Raw genomic sequence first — 23,983 nt, 5'->3', positions numbered from 1 at the left:
AAAAAAATGCTATGATGAACCTTGTGCGCTTGCGCATATCTATTTGCATGGTGTAAGAATCACCAATAGGGGTGCAACAAAGCAACCGACTAGCTTGAATGACCGCCCGATCGTTGCATACACACTATGGGGATTTGGTCTATGAGGCCCGCATACCATATTCACCGGCTATTCTCTAGGCTCATGCTCCTCATCGACAAGCTCCTTTCAATCCCCACGTTCATTTGAGTCTCCTACTTCCCTTGTTGTTTTTTTAGAAGTCACTGGCTAGCTAGGCATGCAACATGTTCGTGGAGTCAACCACATCACCGCAACATTGATATTATCTAACAATTTAGAGAAGAATTTAAAATAATAAAATTTAAGTCACTTAAAAATGAGACACTGTCTTTTTTTTTTTGGGAAAGGGCTGGAAGCCTGTTTATATGATATTGAAGAAAACACAGAGCTTACATCCCTATTTTATAGACATCACCCTGGGAAAACATGAATTTACAACACAACCAACAAACAAAGCTTTCCCAGTTGCAAATTTATCATAGAACACCCTAGGAAGCACAGAATTTACACGATAGCATAAATAGGTCTCCACCACTGACAGACATGAACCTTGCGCCGCCCAGCCCCTCATCGGAGTTGGAGAAGGCGCAAGCTGATCAGTCCCAAGACACCACACCCAAGGTGATTGACGAGACCTCCAAACATTGGTAAGCCGCAATAAATCTCCCCTCTAGAGCACATCGGCCGTCATCGTCAAGACCATAGGCATGCAAGAAGCTGGCGCCATCGCATTCAACAGCCCAGAAAATAAATCCCAACCAGGGAACGCAAATTCCACCAGCCCTTCCGCAAAAAAGCTGAGGAAAGAAACTTGCATAGCTTGCCCAAGGGAAACCACATCGGAACCGCCGTAATCACCGGAGACGAAGCCAAAAGGATCAAAGTTCCAGCCGAATACAAACTGTGAAGAATGTCATCGGAGAGCACGCTAGCAATGACAATTTTGCCGAGGACACCTCTGACGAGCAAGAATTCACACCTTTTGCCAAGGGAGGAAGTAAAACTAACCTTCAAGCTACTGAAACCGAGACCTCAACGACGCCAGCATTGCCACCACCGACTCCCGCAGAGCTCATTAGAGGACCCAAAGCATCTGATGGACACCATCCCGTCACCACAGGAAACCTATCCTAAAAAACTAGCAAGCAAACCAGAAAAACTAGCTTAAATTACATAGAAATCTACAAGCCTACCCCTGACGGCCGGGCCACCCGCCATTGGAGGCCAGCTGAATCGGCAGTGGGAAGCCTTTCGTGTTTTCAGTCACTGCTCTCTCCTGTAGCCAAGGGGAAGGAGCTAAAGATTTTTTAGACACTATCTATTTAATGGTAAAGGTTAGCACTTTCTTTAGATATGACACGCCTAACGTTCCAAACAATTGCTATATAGAAGATTACATTTTTATTTGCAAACCATAAAGTGTCTAATCGTCAATCTTGAAGATGCAACTCATTTCTTCACGGACATCTACTATTCACACTTTTTTTCCTTTCAGAATCGCTACCCTGCTAGTGCAGCGGTTGGTGGGGCTAGTATGGAATAACGTATAAAGGGGAAGTGGATATACATGAACCACAAAAATGATGTCACAAATACTCCCAATTTACAGTTCACACAATCCTCCAGATGAAATGCATATATAAACTTATACGTGGCATACAAATTACCAAGCACTCCAGCCTCAACATCTGCAAAATAATTGACAACCCTATTGACGTGCAGTCTGATCAGGTACACGAGATGTATATATGTACCTCAACAATGTAGCTGTGCGGGTCACCAAATTATACGGACCCATGGACGCATGTGGACGTGTGCACGGCCCAGATGCATTGCGCCGCACGTGTCCGGCTCAAGCCTGGACTAAGCGTAGCCGCACATGCCGTACGTGCACGGCAGCCCCGCGGCGCAGGCCCGGCCGCACGCGCCGCAGTTCCCCGAGTCGTACGCCACCGCGACGCACCGCCCGCCGCAGCACAGCTGGCCGTACGGGCACCGGTTCCCGCACGCGCCGCAGTTGCTCGCGCTGGCGAGCACGTCGGTGCACGCGCGGCCGCAGCACCTGAGGCCCGCGCCGGAGCACGCGCGTGCTGGGCGGTTCTCGCCGGCGCGGCATGCGCCGCCCATCTTCCGCGCGACGGCCGTGGCCACGAACCGGCTTGCGAACATCCCCCGGGTCGCGCCACCACCGGCATGCTTGGCTGTGCCAGCGTCCGGCGCGGCGACGCACAGGCTCGTTGTCGACGCCGAGACGGCGACGACAACTAGGACGACGACTAACATGGAGTTTGGTCGCGGAAACGAGATTACCCGGCCGGCGTCGTCAGCCATGCTACGACGTACGGACCCCCCTCTGTTTCTTTCTAGTTCTGTCTGCCCTCGTGAGCTTTAGTATGGACTTTCACCCGTTTTGTATCTACAAACTAGAGGGCGTTGCCTGTACGTAGTCAAACTGAACTAGCGCATTTAAAAAATATACAATGATCTGTAGATGTGCATTGATCAACCAATCTAGAAGAGCGAGTTACGTTGAGGATTGGAGGACACACATGCTAGATTCGTAAACTCGAAAATTTCATAGATTATGATTCGTATTAAAAAGATAAATAAAAAATTGTAAAATAAATAAAGAATCAATAAATATATGAATATTAGATAGGAGGGATAAATAAGATACATTATGTGTGCCAAAAAGAATGGGGAGTTACATCTTCCATTCGCCCACGATGGATCTGCGAGATGCTTGATTCCAAAGTTAGAAATTAAAACAGGCTACTGGAGTAGCACGAAGCTAGGCGGTAGTGTACTTGTGATCAAAGGGATGTGCCCGTCGGATGACACGCATACAAGTGCGTGCTGAGGGCTACGCCAAGCTAGCTAGATGGCTACTACCACTTTTTAAAATTGTCCATTTGATATTTTTAAGAAAAATAGCACATATAACACTTTTTCGTGCAAAGGCATACATATTTTACGTGTCTATGTATACATGGAACAAAAGTTCATACAAAATATGTCCATATGAATGCTGCAGAACAAACACAATATACTAAGTTAGAATGCGTGTATGAATGTTTGATATTTTTTCAAAGCGTATAAATGTAAGAATATAGACTAAAGTCTACTACATATTTCATACTTTAGACTTGCTTGGCCGGTACAGAAAAAAAAAGCTCACATAGGAATTTCGGGAATTTGTCCATTTTTGCGTAGATCAAGTGGAATTCCTTTCGCAATTCATGCATCTCAAACAGAGCTATTATTAATCGGTTATAACAATATAACTACAAAAGTGTTATCTTATTTTAAATTATCTTCATTAGAGTAAATGGCATCGATCGCTTGATCGTAACTTCAGCGCCGGTATTAATGGCTTGGTCGGGTTAATACAGCTCAAAAGCTCAGATGTGAAGTGGAGCACGTGGCACTGAACTCACGAGTCGCGACACGGCCGGGCATCGGTTTACCCGGCGGGAAATGCGAGTGGCCAACCGAGCGCAGGCACATTGACTACGCGAGGGCATGGTCAATCCGGGCACCAAACTTGAGTTTCATAATTGAACGTGCTCTCATCTCGATTTTTTGAAAAGTTCGATTCTATTTTTAAAGTTTTTGACATCGTATATAGAAGAGTAATATTTTATTATAAATACAGATGAATAAAGAAAAAAAAATCTTTTTCTTACATTGCGTCTCTTTTTTTATAATTGTTTTCTCGAGTAATCGTTAGAGTACGTTAGGTAACAACAGTTTCTCAACGCGTTATCAGCACGAAGTTCTACCAGAGATCAAGCAAGAGAAACATATCTGCACTAGGCCTAGCCTATATGCCCTACGCAGCACGGATCACACGCAAGGATTGAAAGGTACGAGATCGTCCAGTACGTTTTTCTCGATGCTATTGTTTTTCGCAACTAAATAGATCTGTGAATTATATAGCACGTATCGTATGAATAGTATAGCGGATATGTATGAATAGTATAGCGGATATGTATGAATAGTAGCACATAGCAATAAACAGTAGAAAACAGATCTATATCATCAAGTAGCAGATATGGTGGGGCCCGTAGCCGCCACCTCGCCGTCAGCCCGAAACCGGTGGCCACCCCCTTCACCTTGCCGCAGTCCTGGAAACCGACAGCTACCCCTGCATAGATCGAAAAAGGGGGAAAGGGGGTGCACGGCACATTGTAGGCATGATGTCAGCGGCCTCGCCATCAATCGAAAGCCGGAAACCGTCCCTATACGCGATGGCTCGAAAGCCACCACCTCAAGATTGAAAGGAAGAAAAAAAAGGAGGAAAAGCATATCGCCGACGGCCTTGTAGCTCCAGTCACCACCACCACGCTTTGAAGCTACGGCGCCACCGAATCGCTGCCTAATGCAGCACCACCACCGGCATAAAAGCCGCGTTGCTGAATTGCTCCACCGCCCAAAGCGGCCGCCACCTCGCTGCTGTGTCCCATCACCCACTCCAGCCGCCACCATGTGCTACTACCCAAATCAACAACCATCGGCGCCGCCCGAAGCAGCCACCACCGGTGCTGCCTGGCACCAGATGCGCGCCCGATGTTGCCGTGAAGCCTCCACGGGCCGCCAACGTCACCCTGCGCCTGCAGTCGCCTGGCTTGAAGATGCTGCCTACCGCCTCCGATACTGCAGCGTGACACCGCCGTCGCTCGAAGCACATCACGCGCTGCCATCGCTCCAAGCACGCCGTGCGCCACCGCCCACACTGCAGCCCGTAGCTTCTGCATGAGTGTTGCCGTCAGATTGAATGACGGCTAGGGTTTGTAACCCTAGCCGCCCCTCTAATAGAAGAGGCAGGCAGGCCGAATGGGCCGTGCTGACTAAGAAATGTAAGCTGGCTAGTCCAGTAGAAGGAAATGGAAGAAAAGAAAAGGAAAAGAAAAAATTCTAATTTTTGCATTTAGGCCCCTGGGTTTCCTGGTAATTGAGCACAATCCCCATCTTTTGAATTTAGGCCCCTGGTTGTTCTCAAAATTTTTAGAGGCCCTAATTTTGCAAATTAGACCATGTGGTTTCTGGAAAATACGTGAATTCTGGAATTTTGCGTATAAACCTTAGGAGTTTTCAAGAAAATCCCCGAGATTACTTTATCTTGCAAAAACTACATGTAGAATTTAAAATTTGCATATGCTATGCAATATTTATTTATATGTTATTGTTACTATTTAAATTGCCTATTATGCGTTTAAATTAATAATATTTATATAATAGCATAGAAAATATCAGAAATTTTGCAGCAATCCAATTTAGCAACATGATGTAACTTTATTAGTAGTAATACTTGCTGTCATTAGAATATGAAGGTAGTTGGCATCACGAACAAGGAATTCACTGAGCTGAGTGCAGGTGGCCGTAACTATCTCACTTGGGCGTCGGATGTTCGGATTGTACTTGGAGCGAGAAAAGATTTGCGCTGCCATTGGCCCATGAATAAGTAGGGCAATGGTTTCTACGGAGGATGAGAATGATCAGATACTTCATTTTTCTTAGCCACCATCTCTTCCCCATTTGAAGGATGGGGGTATATGACAATGACTAGCATTATGGCTCTATGAGACGCACTATAGGAGCATTTTGAAGACCTTAAGTACACCATCAAGCCTCTTGCAGAGCAAGGATGTGTCTGGCTCCACTTCTGTGACTACAAGCATATTAGAGAGTACAACTCCACGCTGCATTGCATTTGCACAATTCTGAGTCTCTATAGGAAAGAGAGCATCGAAAAGGAGAAAATTGAGAAGACTCTCCCCACTTTCCATCTGAATGCGGCATAATCTGCACGTAATCACCGTCAATCAAAATACAAGAAGTATTCAAAACTGACTGATGTGTTGCACCTTCATGAAGTTCATGACAAAGTCATAAACAAGAACTTCTAGCTGCAAGGAAAGAGCAGTGGGCTAGAAGTCATTCACAGCTCTTTCATAGCTAGCAAGAACCGCAATAAGAAGCGGGGGAAGGGAGGAAGGAAGTAGTGGCATACAAGGTCAAGCCTGGTGATAATAATTGCAAGACAATGAAATAAGTCAAGCCATGGTGAGCAAAACTAGAATATGCAAAACACCAAATCATGTTGTGGAAGCATACCAGAAAAAGAAGAAGGAGCAGCCAGAAGCATACCTCACCATTGCAATGGGGATGGAAGAGGACAAACTAACTGCAATAGAAAGGGAAGCATCTCACATGGAAGTTGATGATGCTCCCACATTCGTAGTAAAAGACCTCCAAAGAAGGATGCAGATGCCTCTATTTTGCCCTCATCCACTACCATTGAAGATGCCATGAAGGATGAAGTGGAAAAGAAAGCTATTATTGGAAAAGTGGCCAACTATTTTGTAGATTCTATCTAGAATTAGAGTAATTAGCCATTTATTTAGTTGCTAAAGTTAGAAGATTGAATGAATGAATGAAAGCTCTAGAAGAGCAAGCCTAGTCGCAAACAATATTTTTCGGTATTGAATAAAATATGTCTGGCGCCCGTATGGAGGAAGTGTATTATGGATAGTGGAACCACAAACACCATTTTAAGAGAAAAAAAGTGTATTTTCAGTCTGTCAAAAATAACTCTGGAAAGTTGATGACTGTCACTGGTAGTGATAAATGTATAGTAGGTTCTGGAAGAGCCACAGTCATACTACCTATGGGAATTACTTCGCATATTGAAGAAGCATTATTATACCTTGAATCTACAAGAGATATCTTAAGTTTTAAAGATATTCACGCTAACGGTTTCCATGTAGAAACCGGCGAGGAAGATGGTAGGGAACACCTACTCATCACTAAGCGTGATAGTGAAGTAAGAATACTAGAAAGCTTCACTCCATAAGTAGTGGCTTGTACTACACTCGCAATAAAGCACTTGAAGTGTTCACTTGTAGTGCAGAATTATTTTCCTATGGCATTATGTCACCCTGGTCTTAGAATGATGAGGAACAAGATCATGCCATAAACATGAAGAATTTTTTGAATCAGGAAGATTTTGTATGCCCTGTATGTGCTACTGGGAAATCAACCTTGAAGGTACAAAAAGAAATCCCTGCATTCCTGAACTGAATCTTGAGGGATATTTGTGGTCCTATTCAGCCACTTTTCTATCCTATTTTGGTACTTTATGGTATTAATAGACACATCCTTGAAGTGGTCACATGTATGTCTATTATCTACCCGCAACCACACCTTTGCAAAGTTGATATTGCAGATCATACAGATCAGGAATATTTTTCTTGACCATCGAGTGAAGTCCATTAGGATGGACAATGCTGGAGAATTTACTTCTAAAGCATTCGATGATTATTGCATTGCTATAAGAATTAAAGTTGAACATTCTGTACAGTATGTCCACACTTAGAATGGACTAGTCGAAGCACTGATAAAAAGAATTAAATTCATTGCTAGACCTTTGTTGCAGCACTATAATTTTCCTGCTACATGTCGGGGACATGCAGTCTTACATGCAATAGCTCTCACTAATTATAGACCATCCTCCTATAACATTCATTCAACAATGCAACTAGTGCAAGGGATAATTCTGAAAATTTCCCATTTATGCAAACCTGTATATATGGTTTATGTGTCAATATCGCCGTCACATCGAACCACTATAGGACCTTTGAGAAAAGTTGGAATATGTATCGGTTATGAGACTGCATCCATAATCCGATATTAAGAACCAACAACTGAAAATCTACATACGGTCCGCTTCGCTGATTGCATTTTTGACGAAAATATTTTTTCATCATTAGGGGGAGGAAATATACCCATGGATGAAAAATGTTGGAAAATTACATGGTAGGCTGAATGAATTGCGGCACATGATTCTCGCACTAGTGAAGAAAATAATGAAGTAAAGAAAATTACCGTTTTGCAAAAATTTGCAACGATATGCCTGATCTTATGATTTGAAGAGCATGACTAAGTCGTATGTGCCTGCACATAACGCACCAGAGAGGGTGGAAGTACCAAAAGAAGGTACCCCTCATCTTGTCCTAGGAGCTCTAAAAAATAAATAAGGACAAGAAAATTGGTTTCTCAAGTCCCAAATAGCCAGAGGCGTCTGACAAAAGTAGGAAATGAGAGCTTACCACAGCCGATCACAAAAATGCCCCAAAGGAAAAAGAAGGAGAGCTGAGACCTGGCGATGGTATAGAACCTTAGGAAGTAGGCATATCGGATTTAAATCTTTCCACACAGGAAGAAACCAGCGAAAATGCGCACGCTAAAATAGAAATTAATAGTAAACTAAAGGGCCTTGCTCCAACAGTAAAAATAATGAAGAAGCACCTAGAAGTTCACATGAAAGATATTATGAAGAGTAAGATGAAGAAGCACATAAAAGTGCAACCCATGATGAAATAGCAATAAACTATGTGAATTCAGGGGAATCCTGGAATAGATTAACCCCAATAGTTGATATATACTTCGCAAATAATATTGCCATAGTTCTAGATCATGACCCTGAGCCTGCATCGCTCACTGAATGTAGAATGATGTCAGATTGGGAAGATTGGCAGAAGGCAATAACAATTAAACTATTGTCCCTGAACAAAATAGAATTTTTTTTTGGGTCAGTGTGCCGCACACCTCCCCACATCAAACTAGTAGGATACAAGTGGGTTTTTGTTTGTAAGAGAAATAAAAGGAATGAAATTGTGAGGTATAAAGTACGACTAGTGGCACAAGGTTTTACTCAACGACCAGACGTTGATTATGAAGAAACATATTCTCGGGTAATGGGTGTAATTACCTTTAGATATTTAATCTCAATGGTAGTCAACTTGGAGTTGAAAATAAAATTGATGGATGTTGTAACCACATATCTTTATGGGAGGCTTGATTCGAACATTTATATAAATGTACCTGAAAGAATACCATTATCGAATCAGGATAGAAGAAATAGACGCCTTTATATCATACAATTGAAGAAGTCGCTATATGGTTAAAACAATCGTGTCCTAGAATGGATTTTTGCATATGAAGATGATCTGAATATCACCGGTACAGAAGAGGAAATAGAAGAAGCAAGCATGTACTTGAAGTATGAATTTGAAATGAAAGATTTGGGTAAAACCAAATTTTGCTTGGGTTTGTAGCTAGAGCATATGACAAATGGAATTTTAGTACATCAGTCAAACTACACTTAGAAGGTGTTAGAGCGGTTTGGTTTTGAAAATCATTTCTCGCTAAAACTTCCATGGTCGGAAGGTCATTGCAAGCAGATCAAGATCCTGATAGACCTAGAGAAGAGGGGGAGGAAGTATTAGGACCAGAATTCCTAATACCATGCAGAGCTCAGTAGAAAATATTGGAAGGGCTTGAAGGAAATTCTGTATTACTTGCAAAGTAGCAAAGATCTGGGTCTGTTCTACAGAAAGAATCAGGACCTAAGTCTGGTTGATACGTAGATGTTGGGTATCTGTCAGACCCAAATACAGCGAAATCATAGACTGGCTATGTTTTTCTATGTTGTGGAACTACAATTTCCTAATAATCGTCAAAGCAAATTCGTGTATCGGCTTCGACGAACCAATCAGAAATAATAGCTTTATGAAGCCACACAGGAATGCACATGGCTTAGAAGGGTGATCAATCATATCTAGCAGTCAGGTGGTTTGAACACTACTAACACCCCCACCATTATAATACAGTATGTGTTGCACAAGTGCAATTAGGATATGTGAAAAGCAACTTAACAAAGCATATCAACCCCAGGTTTTTTATGCTCATGAATTGCATAAAATGAATGAAATAAAGGTAATGCATACCAAATCATGTGAAAATCTTGAAGATTTGTTCTCTAAGTCTCTCCCCACATCTAGTTTTGAAAGATGTGTTCATGGCATTGGGATTATGAGGCTTAGTTTTGATGAGACATGCATTTCGTGAGAAGTGCCCAAGGGGGAGTATTAGGAAACTTGGATTTTCACAATCGAATGTGGGCCTGTCTCGATCTCTTGAAAGATTCGATTCTATCTCTTAGGGGTTTTTGGCACTATATATACAGGGGTAACCCCTCATTGTAAACACATACTAATAAAGAAGAGAAAGCCTTTGCCCAACATTGTGTCTCTTTTTTTTTTTTGCAATTGTTCTCTCGAGTAATTACTGGACTACGCTCGATAGTGGCAGTTAAGTTCCATCTATACATTCACATTCACATTCACACATCTTCATCTACATTCACATTGCTTGACTTCATATTGGCTAAGTTAAGTTCCATACTATACATGTCGCAAATACGTAGATGGAGATATAAGGGGGATTTCTAATTCATGCGTGCGCGGCAGTTACAGAAGTAGCAACATTCAGACATTCCCTCCCACTTTTTCATTTTTAGAAAATTTTCCCTCCCGCAACTTTCCTTTTTTTGGAGATGTTTTCTAGACAACTTGTCCAGACAAGTTGTGCACAAGTTTTCTGAACAAATTAACGAGAAAAGTTTTGAGTAAAAGTTAACGAGAAAAGTTTGCTCAAAAAAATTTGAGGAATTTTTTTTAAAAAAATCAAAAAATGGAAAGTGGGCCTCTAAAGGGGGGCCACCGTGAGCAAGGGAACAAACACGCGTGTGTGAAAAGGGATAGCTGAGATATAAGTGGCATGAAGGTACATGTTACTCGTGTGCTATCTAGCATGATTCAGATATAGGCTAGCTAGCACATACTTATGTAGGTATCTTCTATATCTAAACACGGTCGCATTTGAAGCTTCTCGTGCTATCCGCTTCAATAAAAAATGCTAGCCGTCTGATTCACCTAACTAGAGATATGGATTGTTGGATACGTAACCTCTCGGCCAGCTATGTGTCTCTTGCAAATTCTCCCAGTCTCCTTCTGGCCTTCACCCACATCGCTTCCTCGCCCACCCACATGAGTGCCATGGACGTCCCAGCTCCTCCACCTACAAGGACGTAGGCCCTCCACCACGCCCGGTCCACTTCCACTGCGGTACTCGGTGGCCGCGCAACATTCCTCTCTGGCGTGGCCGAGCAGGAGGCCCTACAGGCTGCTGTGACTATGCCACCACCTCCTCCTGCCCGTCCATGCTCTCCAGTTAGATCCCCGCCTCCCTTTCACAGCTCGATCCACATTGGCTCCCACCACCTCCTCCTCCTTCGCCACTAAGCATGTCAACAGCTTCGGCGGTAGCAGTTCTGCGCCCTCCACTCCCATTGCTCTTCCCATAGTATATGAGAAACCAAGTTGGGATGAGCCTTGATTTATGTGTGATGAGTGATTGATAAGTTGTTGCTTTGATTTGAAGTTCTTAAGATTGGTTAGACATGTATATGTATTGTAATGATGATCTTGTTTAACCAAAGTTGCAAAGGATTTGGAGTTTGCATGTTTGTCTATCAGTTTAGGGAATTTGAACATGCCGGATGATCCGATGCTTCGCAGATTGAATGCGTCGGAAGGTCCGGTGTTCATGCAGAGTACACGCCAGAGAATTTTTTATTCTAAGGAAAAAATGGAAGTACACACTAGATGTTCCAGCGATGGACCTTGTGAATGCCAAAGCATTTCTTACAGAGAAGTTGGACATGGGTCTGGCGGCCTTCACACACCGGATGATCCGGCGATGCTTGGTATACACACCAGATGTTCCAGTGATAGGATGAAGATAACGCCGATGCATTTCTTGTAGAGAGCATTGCAAGACTGAGGGTCAGAAGGATTGCACATGTCGGATGGTCCAACTCTCATGAGGTGTGCACGCCGGACCATCCGGCGTTCACGATCTCTTCTGGGATGCATTTTGAGCTGAGAGTTATGATAATGGACTAACTTGTGATGGTTTAGAGGTTTGGAGAAACATGTTTGCTTTTCTAATGATGTCCAGGTGATGGATGCATCTTGGTGGTAGATGGTGGAAAGATTGGGGCCAAGCGGGGTTCTTGGTGACGGATGATCGAGGAGGCTGGACAGAGTCAAGGGTGATCCTAATTGTGCACATGAAGGTCAAATAATGCTTGAATGGAAGGATGAAGACGATGTGTTGACAAAGTCAAGTGAAGGGGATGCCGGTGCAAGTGACAAGGTGAGCCGAGGGATCAGGTGCCGGAGAGACTTACCAGTGGTGAATATCGTGAGATGGAGTATACACGTCGACATCGAGATGCTTGCTTGAGTTCAAGTCAAGCATCTGTGAGTCATACTTTGAGAAGCATGTGAGGAAATTTCACGGTTTGGCTTCAAAACCACGGAATGGTGATGTGCATGTGGCATCATTGCGATGCTAGTGTCGAGGCGGAGCTAAGTCCTGAAGGTGTCATGGCATTCGATGGATGGAGCAAAATTCAAACCAAATGCCCCCGTGGTAGGTAGGAGACCATTGTAAGCAAGGGATATTTTGGGGACACAGAAGCTTATGGGTTAAGCAACCTCCCTAGGCATATAAATAGAGGGAGATGGTTGGTTGCAACCCTTGACCAGCCATTTTTAGAGCCTAGTGATACGTTTTAGAGGAGATGAGATGATAGGTATAGTCTTTGTAATAGGCTAGAGCTTTTGTGAGAGAAATAACTTTGTAATGTATCGAAAATAGGGCTGACCTCTGTGCTTAATGAAGTCCATTTTCTCGCATGATCTTGTGTTCATCCCATTCTAGCCTCCTCCTTTTAGTTCCTTTTCTTTTGATGCAAGTTTTCCAGTTTTCATGTTGATATTCATTTTTGTTTTGTGGCTGAAATTTTTCCACCTCTGGAAGTTATTCCTCTTGTCGCTAGAGGCATAAAATTTACATACACATGTATATGTAATGGGGTCTTGAATTCTCTTGCATCTAGATCTTCAACTTTGTGAGTTTCTTCGTTCGGTGACCATCTTCTTGTTTTTCTTTCAAAGTTGCGAGCACTTTGTGACTAGGATCATGGAATTGTCTTAAATGGAACCTTGTGTTCACATCCCATCCATGGAGTCATATGTTTCTAGTTCTTTTCTTTCTTTCTTTCTTTCTACTTTCTTCCGCTCATGTGTTTTGAGGTACGCTGGGTGTAATTAGGAGAAGACCACCGATTTTGAAAGAAATTTATTGAGGCACCTATTCATCCCTCTCTAGTCTCCACTCTCGATCCAACAATATCATCCAGAGCATCCACCTTATTTCTCTCTTTCTCTCTCTCCCCACTCCGCCATTGTCCAGTCATCACACACAACTCCACCTGTTATGCCATTGCTAACGCTTACGAGTCCCCATGCCATGGCCACGACCATGCCCCCCGCCGCCATGCTGCTCTCGAGGCCAGTCGTTGGCTCACCGTGTCTCGACCCCTCCTCCTCCTCTACGTCTCACAGGAGGCACCTCCTCACCGTCAGGTACGTGTGGTCACATACCTGGCCTCGCCTTCTCGATCCCCTCAATACTCGCGTGGGTGGGTGGATGGATGAATGGGATGCCCAGTTGAGTTGCCCACCAGGTGTTCGTCTTGTTGCCTCTACTCTGTGTGCTAGAATCGTGCAAATAGAGTGCATCTCAGGCCTCCAGTGGGCATGATGGGTACCTCAATTCACGAGATAGTTTGGTGGAATCACTATTCACTAGGCTGATTATGTGGCTGCCACTTTTGTGCCGACAGCGATGCAGGTGCCAAGTGACCAGCATCAACAAGCAGAAGCCAAAGCTGAAGCCACAAAGCCTGCTTGACAATGCCAACAACATACTCACCAACCTGCTTAGCAGTGCCTCAGGACCATGCCCGTCACCGAGGGCGTCATCACCGATGTCGTCGGTAAGCCTCTCTTCTTCTCTCTCTATGATTGGTTCCTCGAGGTGTGCATGTCCCTTCCATCCCACTCCCACACATTATCATCAGTGTATTTTTAATGCCACATATACTCTGTTCTCCACTCTCCTGCAACCATACAAGAAACTCGAGAGGAAACAATGTGAAAAGGCTTGATTCCTCTGCCTCTCCTTCAAAGGCAGCGTCGCCTCAACTAGGTAGTCTGAGTGCCGCTGCCTCCTTCCCCACCACTGCCTCATTGCATTTTCTTCTTATCATCCATTTAAAAGGTCCATCTCTGAGACAACACTAGAATGTGTGTCTAAATATCTTGGATCTCTTTCAATTCTTCCACCAAAGGAGCAAACCAAAGGTGACACTTGGGCATTTAGTAAATAGTGTTCAACTCCTCATTATTATGCAGTGATACACAAGGTTTTGCTCGGTGCTGTAGTAGTCTACTTCAGGCTTTTAACTGAATCTATAGAACTCAGATAAGCGATTGACAGTTGATGTAAACTTCCAGATGCTATTCTCCATGCACAAACCGAATAAAACATCAATTCTAATGCATATATCACTCTGCCTTCATACATTGCATAGCTGAAATTATGAAGTCATTCCTATTCTTGCTGTTCTTACTGAGATCCTGGTTATTTAGAGAGAAATATTGTATGCCTTTTCTCATCCTTTTACATGATCAATACCTGTTGTGCATACATTTCTATGGAAAGATGGCAGAAGTACAAAACGACAGACTCCTAGAGAATTATGATTCCTGAGAAAATTGATAGAATAATTTAGGCTTCTATTTGAAATTCAGCTAATGCTAGCAATGCACTGAAGTAATGCATCAGTCCGCTATTTATACTAAATGTTGCTACAAAAAACTATTTGCCACTTTCAGTACAATTGAATTCCCTTGCATGCATGGACTGAAGAATGTCCGATGTTAGCTACAATTTATAATGAATGCTGCTGCAAAAAAAAACCATCTCTTTCAGTGTATAACTGAATTCACTTGCATGGGTGTACTAAAGAAAAAATCACGAATGAACACTGTTCTTTTAGTAGTTTATAAATTTAGCTGTATATTTGTTGGAGCAAGAGTTCTTCTTGCCCCAGCAAGTACGACGAGAGTTTCTTCTAAGGAGGAGACTCAAGCTTGGAGACGAAGTTTAAGAGGAAGGAACACAACGAATGTATTGATGGTAGAAAAAAATGGATAAATCTAGGGGGAGTATCACAACGTGACTTGGTGTTTTCACCTCTATTTTTCCTCCCTTTTCCAAGTGACCAGGGCTCCTATTTATAGAGCCGTGCGTAACTTGGCTTACAAGTTATCACAATGTACAAATATCTGGGATCTGACCGAATTACTAGGCCTTATCCCGGATAACTACTTTCTACCCTATCTGAGAGATAAATATCCACCGTAGTAACTATCATGGTGCCTACCCCCTAAACGGGGTGAGCCGGTCGCCAATTGCGGCTCGGCGCCGTACTGTCAGGGGTGTTAGGATGACCTTAAATGCACTAGGGTGGCAGGATAGCACCACTTGCACCGGCATTGAATGCCCATCACTTCACATCGGGTCAGTGGCAGGGGGAGTCATTTCCCCCCTTGATATAGTATTAGATGGCATGCCGTATGTTAGGCTTCGGAAAGCCGCCCGGGCACCGGTGGGGTGGCCCGAAGGGGTCCACAACCTTCGGGGGTCAGGCCTGCTGTTGAGAGTTTGGAGGCCGAAGGCTTCAGAGGGGCCAGGCGTGGTTTCGAGTCGTGGGAAGGCTTCGCAGGTATGAAGAGGTGGCACAAAGGAGCCCGATGCCTTCGGAGGTCGGGCCTTTAGCTGAGGGTCTGGAGATCAAGGCTCCAGAGGGACCTGGATAGTAATCTTCAACCATTATCCTCAGGCTGATTTATTTTCCCCAATAATACCCCCTCATTCTCGGTCCCTGATGTTTCAAAGGGGGGAGAGGATGTGGAGGAAAACCAACTCCATCCTGGTATAGTATCAAGGATGCCCGATGGTCATTCCCTGTCCTTGAGAAGTTTTTTCATTGGGAATCGTGGGCGTCAATGGCAAGGCCCAAGGCTGATGGTGTACTGGCGGTGGCGATATGCTCCGGAGCCTGTTGGAGCTGGCATGCACGGTGTCGGGACCCTAGGCCAGAGGGGCGTCGATGGAGGTGGTGCACTCCAGGGTCTGTGCCGAGGCCGATATAGGCTATCTGGATTTCTTCGGTAATGGTTCTTCTTGCCTTTTGAGGTCGCCATAGTAGAGATTACGTGTAGGATCGGGGGACCCCACACGTTTGCCTGGCAGGATGAGATGTTTAGGGCAATGCGGGGGGTCGTTTAGGGTCTTGTGACCACACCCCTGTCATGCGCCAAAAGGAGTCTGGGTTATTAATGTGACGGGATGTCCGTGCGAGAAAATGAGGCGTTCATCGTGGAATGTTGCCACGTGTTAGCAGAACGACCGTTGTATGGCCACGGTCCCCTCAGGCATTCAATGAGGGACACTACTGCGTCAGTTCCTCTTCATCTCCCGAGCTTACATGGTTGCTTGGCCCGATAAAGCTTGGGTCACCCGGCTAGATTCTCCACAAAGCCCTATGAGTGAGCAGTAACCTTGATTTGAGTATAGCATCGTCTTCCTCCTTATCCTCTTCGTAGATGTCATTTATCTCGACGGCTTCTTCGGGAGCCGAACCGTTTCGGTCGTTGGCAGAGGCATCGGTGGCCATGCTGCTTCCATCTCTGCAGGGGAGGCAGCTGCCTACCGCTTCGGGGCGACCCTTGGCTTGGGAGGCCACTCCTGTTGGGATCATCGATATCTTCGACGACGATGAGGAGACCGAATGGGGTCTCCTGCGGGGGGAGAGCGATGAGGAGAAGCAGGTGTCTGCGGAGACGACGGTGACTTTGATGGCGAAGGAGGAGGCTAGGAAGGCGAGGGAGAAGGCCGCGCCGGTGACCTCCTCGGACTCTTCTTTGTCCTCCGATAGCTCGGGAGCCGGCTACTGTATCGGCCTCTACAACGGCAGGACGCAGATGAGGCGCATACGCCGCCCCATGCGTGGCCCCTATCAGGACCTGTAGGAGGTGAAGGCGGTCTTCTGGAGGGAGCTCTTGGTGAAGTCGCAAGACATTCGTTTCTCACGGTCGACTATGGCCTTGTTGTGGGCCCATGGCTTGACCTAGTCACCTTGTACTCTTTCTCCCCTTGGTTTGCTCTGTAGGGGTCTATCTCCTTCGTAGCAATCTCTATATTGTCGCTCTTTGTATGTGCCCTCCGGATGTACTAGTTATTTAATAATATAATATGGACCTTCGGGGACGGTCGTGTCTCTTTCTGTATCGGAGTGCAAGGGGATCTTTCGAACGGGTGACCGTATGTATGTGTGCCTTTGTGCCTTTGTACCATACATCCTCGCCCTCTTCGTGGCTAGTTTTTTGGGTGACCGAGGTATCAAGACCTTGCATAGGTTGTAACTGTCTTCATTTTCTTCTTGGAGAGAGGTGGCCTTGGGGCTCTGGTGACGGTAGATACGCAATTTAGCTAAGGATGGCTGGGCGAGGTGTTGGTAACTTCGCCTTTCCTGGCCATCGTGTTCTCCCTAGGTTTGGCATTTGGCTGGGCCATTTTCCAATCTTGTTTAAGACTTTTGACCCGGCAATGCCCTATTGGGATTCTTGGGGACAAGCTCTCGGAGATGGACTGCGTCCCTACGGGCTCCTAGCCATTGCCCGGCTTCAGAGGTGACCCGTCTAAAGCCCGATGACAACATGTTGGAGGAAAAGCTGAAGGCAAGATAGGAGAGGTGGTCTGCAACCCCCTTGGCCCTTAGCCGCTGTCCGGATCTGGAGGTACTCTGTCCGAAGCCTGGCGATGGGGTGTCGGAGGTGAAGCCGAAGGCTAGGAGGGAGATGTGATCCGCGAACCTCTCGGCCCTTAGTCGCTGCCGGGCTCCGGTGGTACTCTGTTCGGAGCTTGGCGGCTGCGTGTCAGAGACGAAGCCAAGGGCCAGGCGTGGGAAGTGGTCCGCGACCCCCTCGGTCCTTAGCCGCTTCCTGGTGGTACTCTGTCCGGAGCTTGGCGATGGTGTGTCAGAGGCGGAGCCGAGGGCTAGGCGGGGGAAGTGGTCTGAGACCCCCTCGACCCTTAGCCGCTGCCTGGCTCCGGAGATACTCCGTCCAGAGCCTGGAGACGGCGTGTCGGAGGTGAAGCTGAGGGCCAGGAGGGGAAGTGGTCCACGACCCCCTCGGCCCTTAGCCGTTGCAATGAATTTGCGGCCTCTGAAATGGACAGTCGAGGGTTCTACTCTATTTCCCGTGCCACGCAACGTGGGATTTTATTAAATGTTAGTATAATTTTCACAAAATGACGTATGAAATGTGTCTTTAAAGGAGATGGTAGGGTAATGATTTTACCTTTTACCATACGTGTTTGAGTCACGTGGGTCATACCTTTCCCTGTAGGGAGGGGGGATTTTTATACCCCTTTGATCTGTTTGCTGTGCCTTTTGGAGGCTAGAGAGTTTCGTACCCCTTCGACACGGAGGTATTTGCCTTCAAGATGCCGGGGTACTCTTCCTGTCAGGTCCTTTCAGAACCTTTCCACCCGGCGGAGTTTTTGGAAGACATCCCCATTTGCGGGGTTTTTTTGGAAGTATCTCCGTTTTGGCGGAGGTTTGGTAAACTCTCCTTTGTGCAGAGGTTTTTTTGATGTCTCTCCGTTTTGGTGGAGGTTTGGTAAAACTCTCCGTTGTGCGGAGGTTTGGTAAAGCTCTTTGGTGTGGCGGAGGTTTGGTAAAACTCTCCGTTGTGCGGAGGTTTTTGGAAGTCTCTCTATTTTGGCGGAGGTTTGGTAAAACTCTTTGTTGTGCAGAGGTTTGGTAAGGCTCTCCATTTTTGCCGGAGGTTTTGTAAAACTCTTCGTTGTGCGGAGGTTTTTTGGAAGTTTCTTAATTTTGGTGGAGGTTTGGTAAAACTCTCCGTTGTGTGGAGGATTAGTAAAGCTCTCCGTTTTTGCTGGAGGTTTTGTAAGGTTCTCCATTTTTGTTGGAGGTTTTGTAAGGTTCTCCTTTTTGTCGGAGGTTTTGTAAGGTTCTTCGTTTTTGCTGGAGGTTTTGTAAGGTTCTCCGTTTTTACTAGAGGTTTTGTAAGACTTTTCATTTTGTCGGAGGTTTTGTAAGGTTCTTCATTTTGCCGGAGGTATTGTAAGGTTCTCTGTTTTTGCCGGAGGTTTTGTAAGACTCTCCTTTTTTGTCGGATGTTTTGTAAGGTTCTCCATTTTTGCCGGAGGTTTTGTAAGGTTCTCCATTTTTGCCGGAGATTTTATAAGACTCTCCATTTTTGTCGGAGGTTTTGTAAGACTCATTTGCATGTATTGGTGCCGAAGGCCCTACGCACTATCAGAGCTACGCAACACCATCCAGGAAACCTAGGCAGTCTTGCCTTCCAGGTGACCTAGGCATGCTACGCTCGCGGTGTGTAGGCTTGTCGTGCTCCTGAGCTATGCAATACCTTCCAGGAAACCTAGGCTTGATGCCTTAGCGGTGACCTAGGCATGCTGTGCCCGTGGTATATAAGCATGTCGTGCAACGAGAATTCCTTGCGATAGCATTCCTCAGAGCACCGCGTCCTTACATCTGGGCCATCCCCTGATATGCGGTGTCCACACACTATCGAGGCTACACAATACCTTCTAGGAAACCTAGGCAGTCTTGCCTTCCAGGTGACCTAGGCATGCTACGCCTGTGGTGTGTGGGCTCCACTGCCTATCAGGGCAAACCCTACCCTCCGGGAAACCATTTCAGGTGACCTTGAGTTTAGGCAAGCAATGCTTATTGGTGCGTGGCCCTGTCACACCTCCGAAAATCCCTTGGGGGCGCCGCAACTACATTACCAAGGAAGTCCCTTGATAACCGGCATCTACACACTATCGAGGCTACGCAATACCTTCTAGGAAACCTAGACAGTCTTGCCTTCCGGGTGACCTAGGCATACTACGCCGTAGTGTGTAGGCATGTCGTGCAACGAGAATTCCTTGCATAGCATTCCTCAGAGCACCGCATCTCCACCACCGAGGACATCCCCCGAGGCATGGCTTCGACACTACCGAGGCTATGCAATGCCTTCCAGGGCACCTTGGGCATGATCTGCCTTCCAGGTGACCTAGTCATAAGCGGCGCCCGCGGTGTGTTGGCCTCACTATCTACCGAGACTACGCAATGCCTTCCAAGAAATCTAGGCAGTCTTGCCTTCTAGGTGACCTAGGCATGCTACGTCCGCGGTACGTGGGCTTGTCACGCTACCCAAAGATGTCCAACGGGTGGCTCCGCAACACGGTCTATTAAGGAAATACCTTGATACGTGGCAACTACACTCCCGAGGCTGCACAATGTCTTTCAGGAAACTTGGGCAGACCTGCCCCCCAGGCGACCTAGGCACGATGCGTCTGCGGGAGCGTAGGGATTTTGCATGGTTATACTAGCTAAGTTTTGCAGTCTACTGTTGGCAATAAGAAGTTGATTGTAGTATAAAACATAGCTAGGTTATATAACTATTTATGCTAAATGAGGATGTAACTTAAGTTCTACTGCTTCTACCTAGTGGCTATCTATTGCAAAAGACTTCTAGCAGTAAGGTTGGAGGGCCTCCAACATACTCTAACCTTGCTTTATGAAAGATAGATCACTAGGTAAACTACTAATAGTTAATAGTGGGCGTACCTTTGTAGAAATAAGGCCTCTATTGTGAGACTTGGAGGCCTCGAAGCCTATGGCTAGGCCGGGAGAAGTGGTGCTTGACCCCCTTAGCCCTTAGCTGTTGCCCGGCTCTGGAGGTAATCCGTTCGGAGCCTGGCGACGGCATGTTGGAGATGTTACCGAAGGCTAGTCGGGAGAGGTGGTCCTCGATCGCCTTGGCCCTTAGCTGTTGCCTAGCTCCGGAGGTAATTCGTCCGGAGCCTGGCGACAGTATGTCCCCGACTCAGTTCTCATTGCTGGATATAGTACCGTTGGTAGTAGGGTTGGTAGTGACGGTGCAAGGTTGAGGGGTCAGGGATTTGCCTAGGAGTTTGGCCCAGGCCTCCAAACCCTGCGTCGTCCTTCGCCGGCTCCTTCTACAGCTAGGTATCTTCTTGCCTTCCAAGGTATTCCTCTCACAAGGTCATGAGGGTGCGGCAGTCGTTGGTGTTGTGGCCGCGCCTTGGTTTGTGCAGAATGCACCCGTGTGCCTCTAGGGGCACCGGAGCTTGGAGTTCTCATTGGGGTCGCTGCCGAGGGCGGTGTGTCTCAGAGCCTATGGTTTCCTCAGGTTCTCCTTCCCCTTTGGGAGACCATCGAGGCTGTCCGGTGAACCGGCTTTTGGAGCCAAAGTGGTTTTGACTATACCTCCCCGGACGAGGTGGGCTTGGGGTTCCCCACGCGTGGTCGGCATGTCGGAGTCGCTGGCGGGGTCTACGCACCCCGGAGCCCTGCGTCTCCTTGGAACCCTCTTTTGCTTGAGGGGCCCAAGGAGGACGCTGGGTGGACACACTTTTCGAAGATGTTAGCTTGCCCGGGGTATCCCAGGTGTTGTTGAAGGGGATACTTTGGGACCAAGCCCAGGCGGGAACACTCCTGGGTTCGACCGCCCAGAACCATTGGAAGGCAGCCTGCTTGGCTGTGGCTTTGGCCGTGTCCTCTCCTGAGGCGGCAAGCTCTTCGTCGTGCAGAGGCTGGAAGGCTTCCGCGCCGTCTGGAGTTCCTATAATGACCCATGGTTCTGGGTTGGCCAAGTCGGAGGAACGCCGTCCCACACGGCAAAGGGGCTGGAGCATGCATACGGTGTGCATGGCAGAGACAACCATGCATATTTTGCATGCTTGCAATGGTGGGTGTGGTGGTTTTGGCTAGCACTTTGGTGGTTTTCCTGGTGGATTCCTACCTCTCTTAGCACTTCTGTGTTCGATCCCCATAGACGGCGCCACTGTTGGAGCAAGAGTTCGTCTTGCCCCAGCAAGTACGGCGAAGAGTTTCTTCTAAGGAGGAGACTCAAGCTTGGAGATGAAGTTTAAGAGGAAGGAACACCACGAATGTATTGATGGTAGAAAAAATGGATCGATCTGGGGGGAGTACCACAGTGCGACTTGGTGTTTTTTCACCTCTGTTTTCCCTTCCTTTCCTAGGCGACCAGGGCTCCTATTTATAGGGCCGTGCGTAGACCGAATTACTGGGCCTTATCCCGGATAACTACTTTATACCTGACCTGGGAGATAAATATCCACCGTAGTAACTATCGTGGTGCCTGCCCCCTGAAGGGGGCGAGCCGGTCACCAATTGCGGCTCGACGCCGTACTGTCAGGGGTGTCAGGGCAGCCTTAAATGCACTAGGGTGTCAGGATAGCACCACTTGCACTGGCATTGATCGCCTGTCACTCCACATTGGGTCGGTAGCAAGGGGAGACATTTTCCCCCCTGATATTGTCTTCGGAGGCCTACTGTATCTTAGGCTTCGGAAAGCCGCCCAGGCACCGGTGGGGTGGCATGAAGGGGTCCACAACCTCCGGGGGTTAGGCCTGCTGCTGAGAGTTCAGAGGTTGAAGTCTTCAGAGGGGCCAAGAGTGGTTTTGAGTTATGGGAAGGCTTCGCAGGTACAAAGAGGTGGTACGAAGGAGCCTGATGCCTTCGAAGATCAGGCCTTTAGGTGAGGGTCCGGAGATCAAGGCTTCAGAGGGACCTGGATAGTAATCTTCAATCATTATCCTCGGACTAGTTTATTTTCCCCCAACAATATTTATTAACTTATTTTAGATTTTGTCTGTTTAGTAGTTCATAAATTTAGCTGTATGTAGAAAAAGCAGCATGACAGACATAAAACTAAGGTCTGAGAAAAATAAATTTTATTGTATTCACAAAAAAGATAGCTAAGATTTAGTGGAACTCTTGCATATTGCCATTAGCATGTTTTTGGAAACACATGAGAGGACAAGAAGATATGCGCATTTTTCTTTATAATTGTGACTACTTTCAGCATGCCATATGGAGTCAATTACTGAAGGAGAACATAGGTATACACTTTCAAGTGAAATTGATGATTTGATATATTTTGATTCAATATATTTAGAAATCACATTTCTGGCATAATATGTTCATGTTAAATGTTATTGCCTACCGTTGTACATAAATTTTATTATCATATTGATACTATATCAATCTTCTAAGAGTATTAGGCATTTGTGCTATACAGGAGTTGTGCAATGGAGAGGGTCAGCACAGTGAATTTGTTGGGTACCAAGGACCTATCAGAAAGAAAAATTATGTTCATTTTATGATTAATGATTGCGAAGAATTTACGTATTTGCCTTTTCATTATATCACAGCTTGATGAAAATAATAGTATTCCTTTTATGGGTCTTCTTCCCTATAGTTACGTTAACTGATTAATCATATTGGTTATTTTTCCTTCTATTTGTGATTGTTGTGGAGGAGGTGAGAGTCATACCAAATCTACGTGCAGTACTTTTTTGGCAATGATTATGTGTTCATGGTGATATTAGCAAATTGCCACTATTGGTAGCCATGACTATTTGGCTGTCTAGTAATTATTTTTGTGTTTATGGCACTGATATATAAGTTGTGTGCATAATGTACGGAACACAGTTTATGTTCAAGTTATGATGTTACCCTTCATCATTTTCATAGTGTGTTATAAGCCTTCAGGTGTTGATACAAGATTTGAAGAATTACTTTCAAAGTGCTTATACAACATTTGGGTATACATATATACACCCATACAGAAACCACATTTCACAAAATTGTTGGCAATATGTTGTAAAATCTCCCATATAGCTCATTATATTTGTTCTTTAGTACATTGCACAATGTTTTATTGGCAAAGAAAAGAACTCATTATATTTATTATCAGCTCATTATTTACACTATGTAATTTGTGAGTCGACTCTCATTTCATTTAGCAAGCACACACCAGAATTTGTATGATGAGCCTAACAAATATTCATGATGGATGTGTTTACTTCAAAAAAAGGAGGAAATTATTGAATTATTTACAAATGAACGCAGCTATTATGAACAATACTCAAATAAGAATACAAGATTTGCATTGTGGAGAGTGACGAATCATATGAACTCAAGCTTTGCCATCTCCCTTATTCATGGCTC

The 23,983-nt window shown here is 45.7% G+C and overlaps 1 protein-coding gene across 1 annotated transcript; it reads right to left on the bottom strand.

Annotated features, from left to right (window-relative positions):
• Positions 1 to 1,318: 1,318 nt before the first annotated feature.
• LOC133920638 (stigma-specific STIG1-like protein 2) lies at positions 1,319 to 2,500 on the bottom strand. Its single transcript, XM_062365240.1, has one exon. It carries the CDS (start codon positions 2,389 to 2,391, stop codon positions 1,924 to 1,926), a length of 468 nt encoding a protein of 155 aa, XP_062221224.1. The 5' UTR covers positions 2,392 to 2,500; the 3' UTR covers positions 1,319 to 1,923.
• Between the last annotated feature and the right edge of the window lie 21,483 nt (positions 2,501 to 23,983).

Source organism: Phragmites australis, chromosome 6, assembly GCF_958298935.1.
Source record: "Phragmites australis chromosome 6, lpPhrAust1.1, whole genome shotgun sequence".
Lineage (NCBI taxonomy): Eukaryota > Viridiplantae > Streptophyta > Magnoliopsida > Poales > Poaceae > Phragmites > Phragmites australis.
The sequence above is the reverse complement of the archived record's forward strand: the minus strand, read 5'-3'. Positions and strand labels throughout refer to the sequence as shown.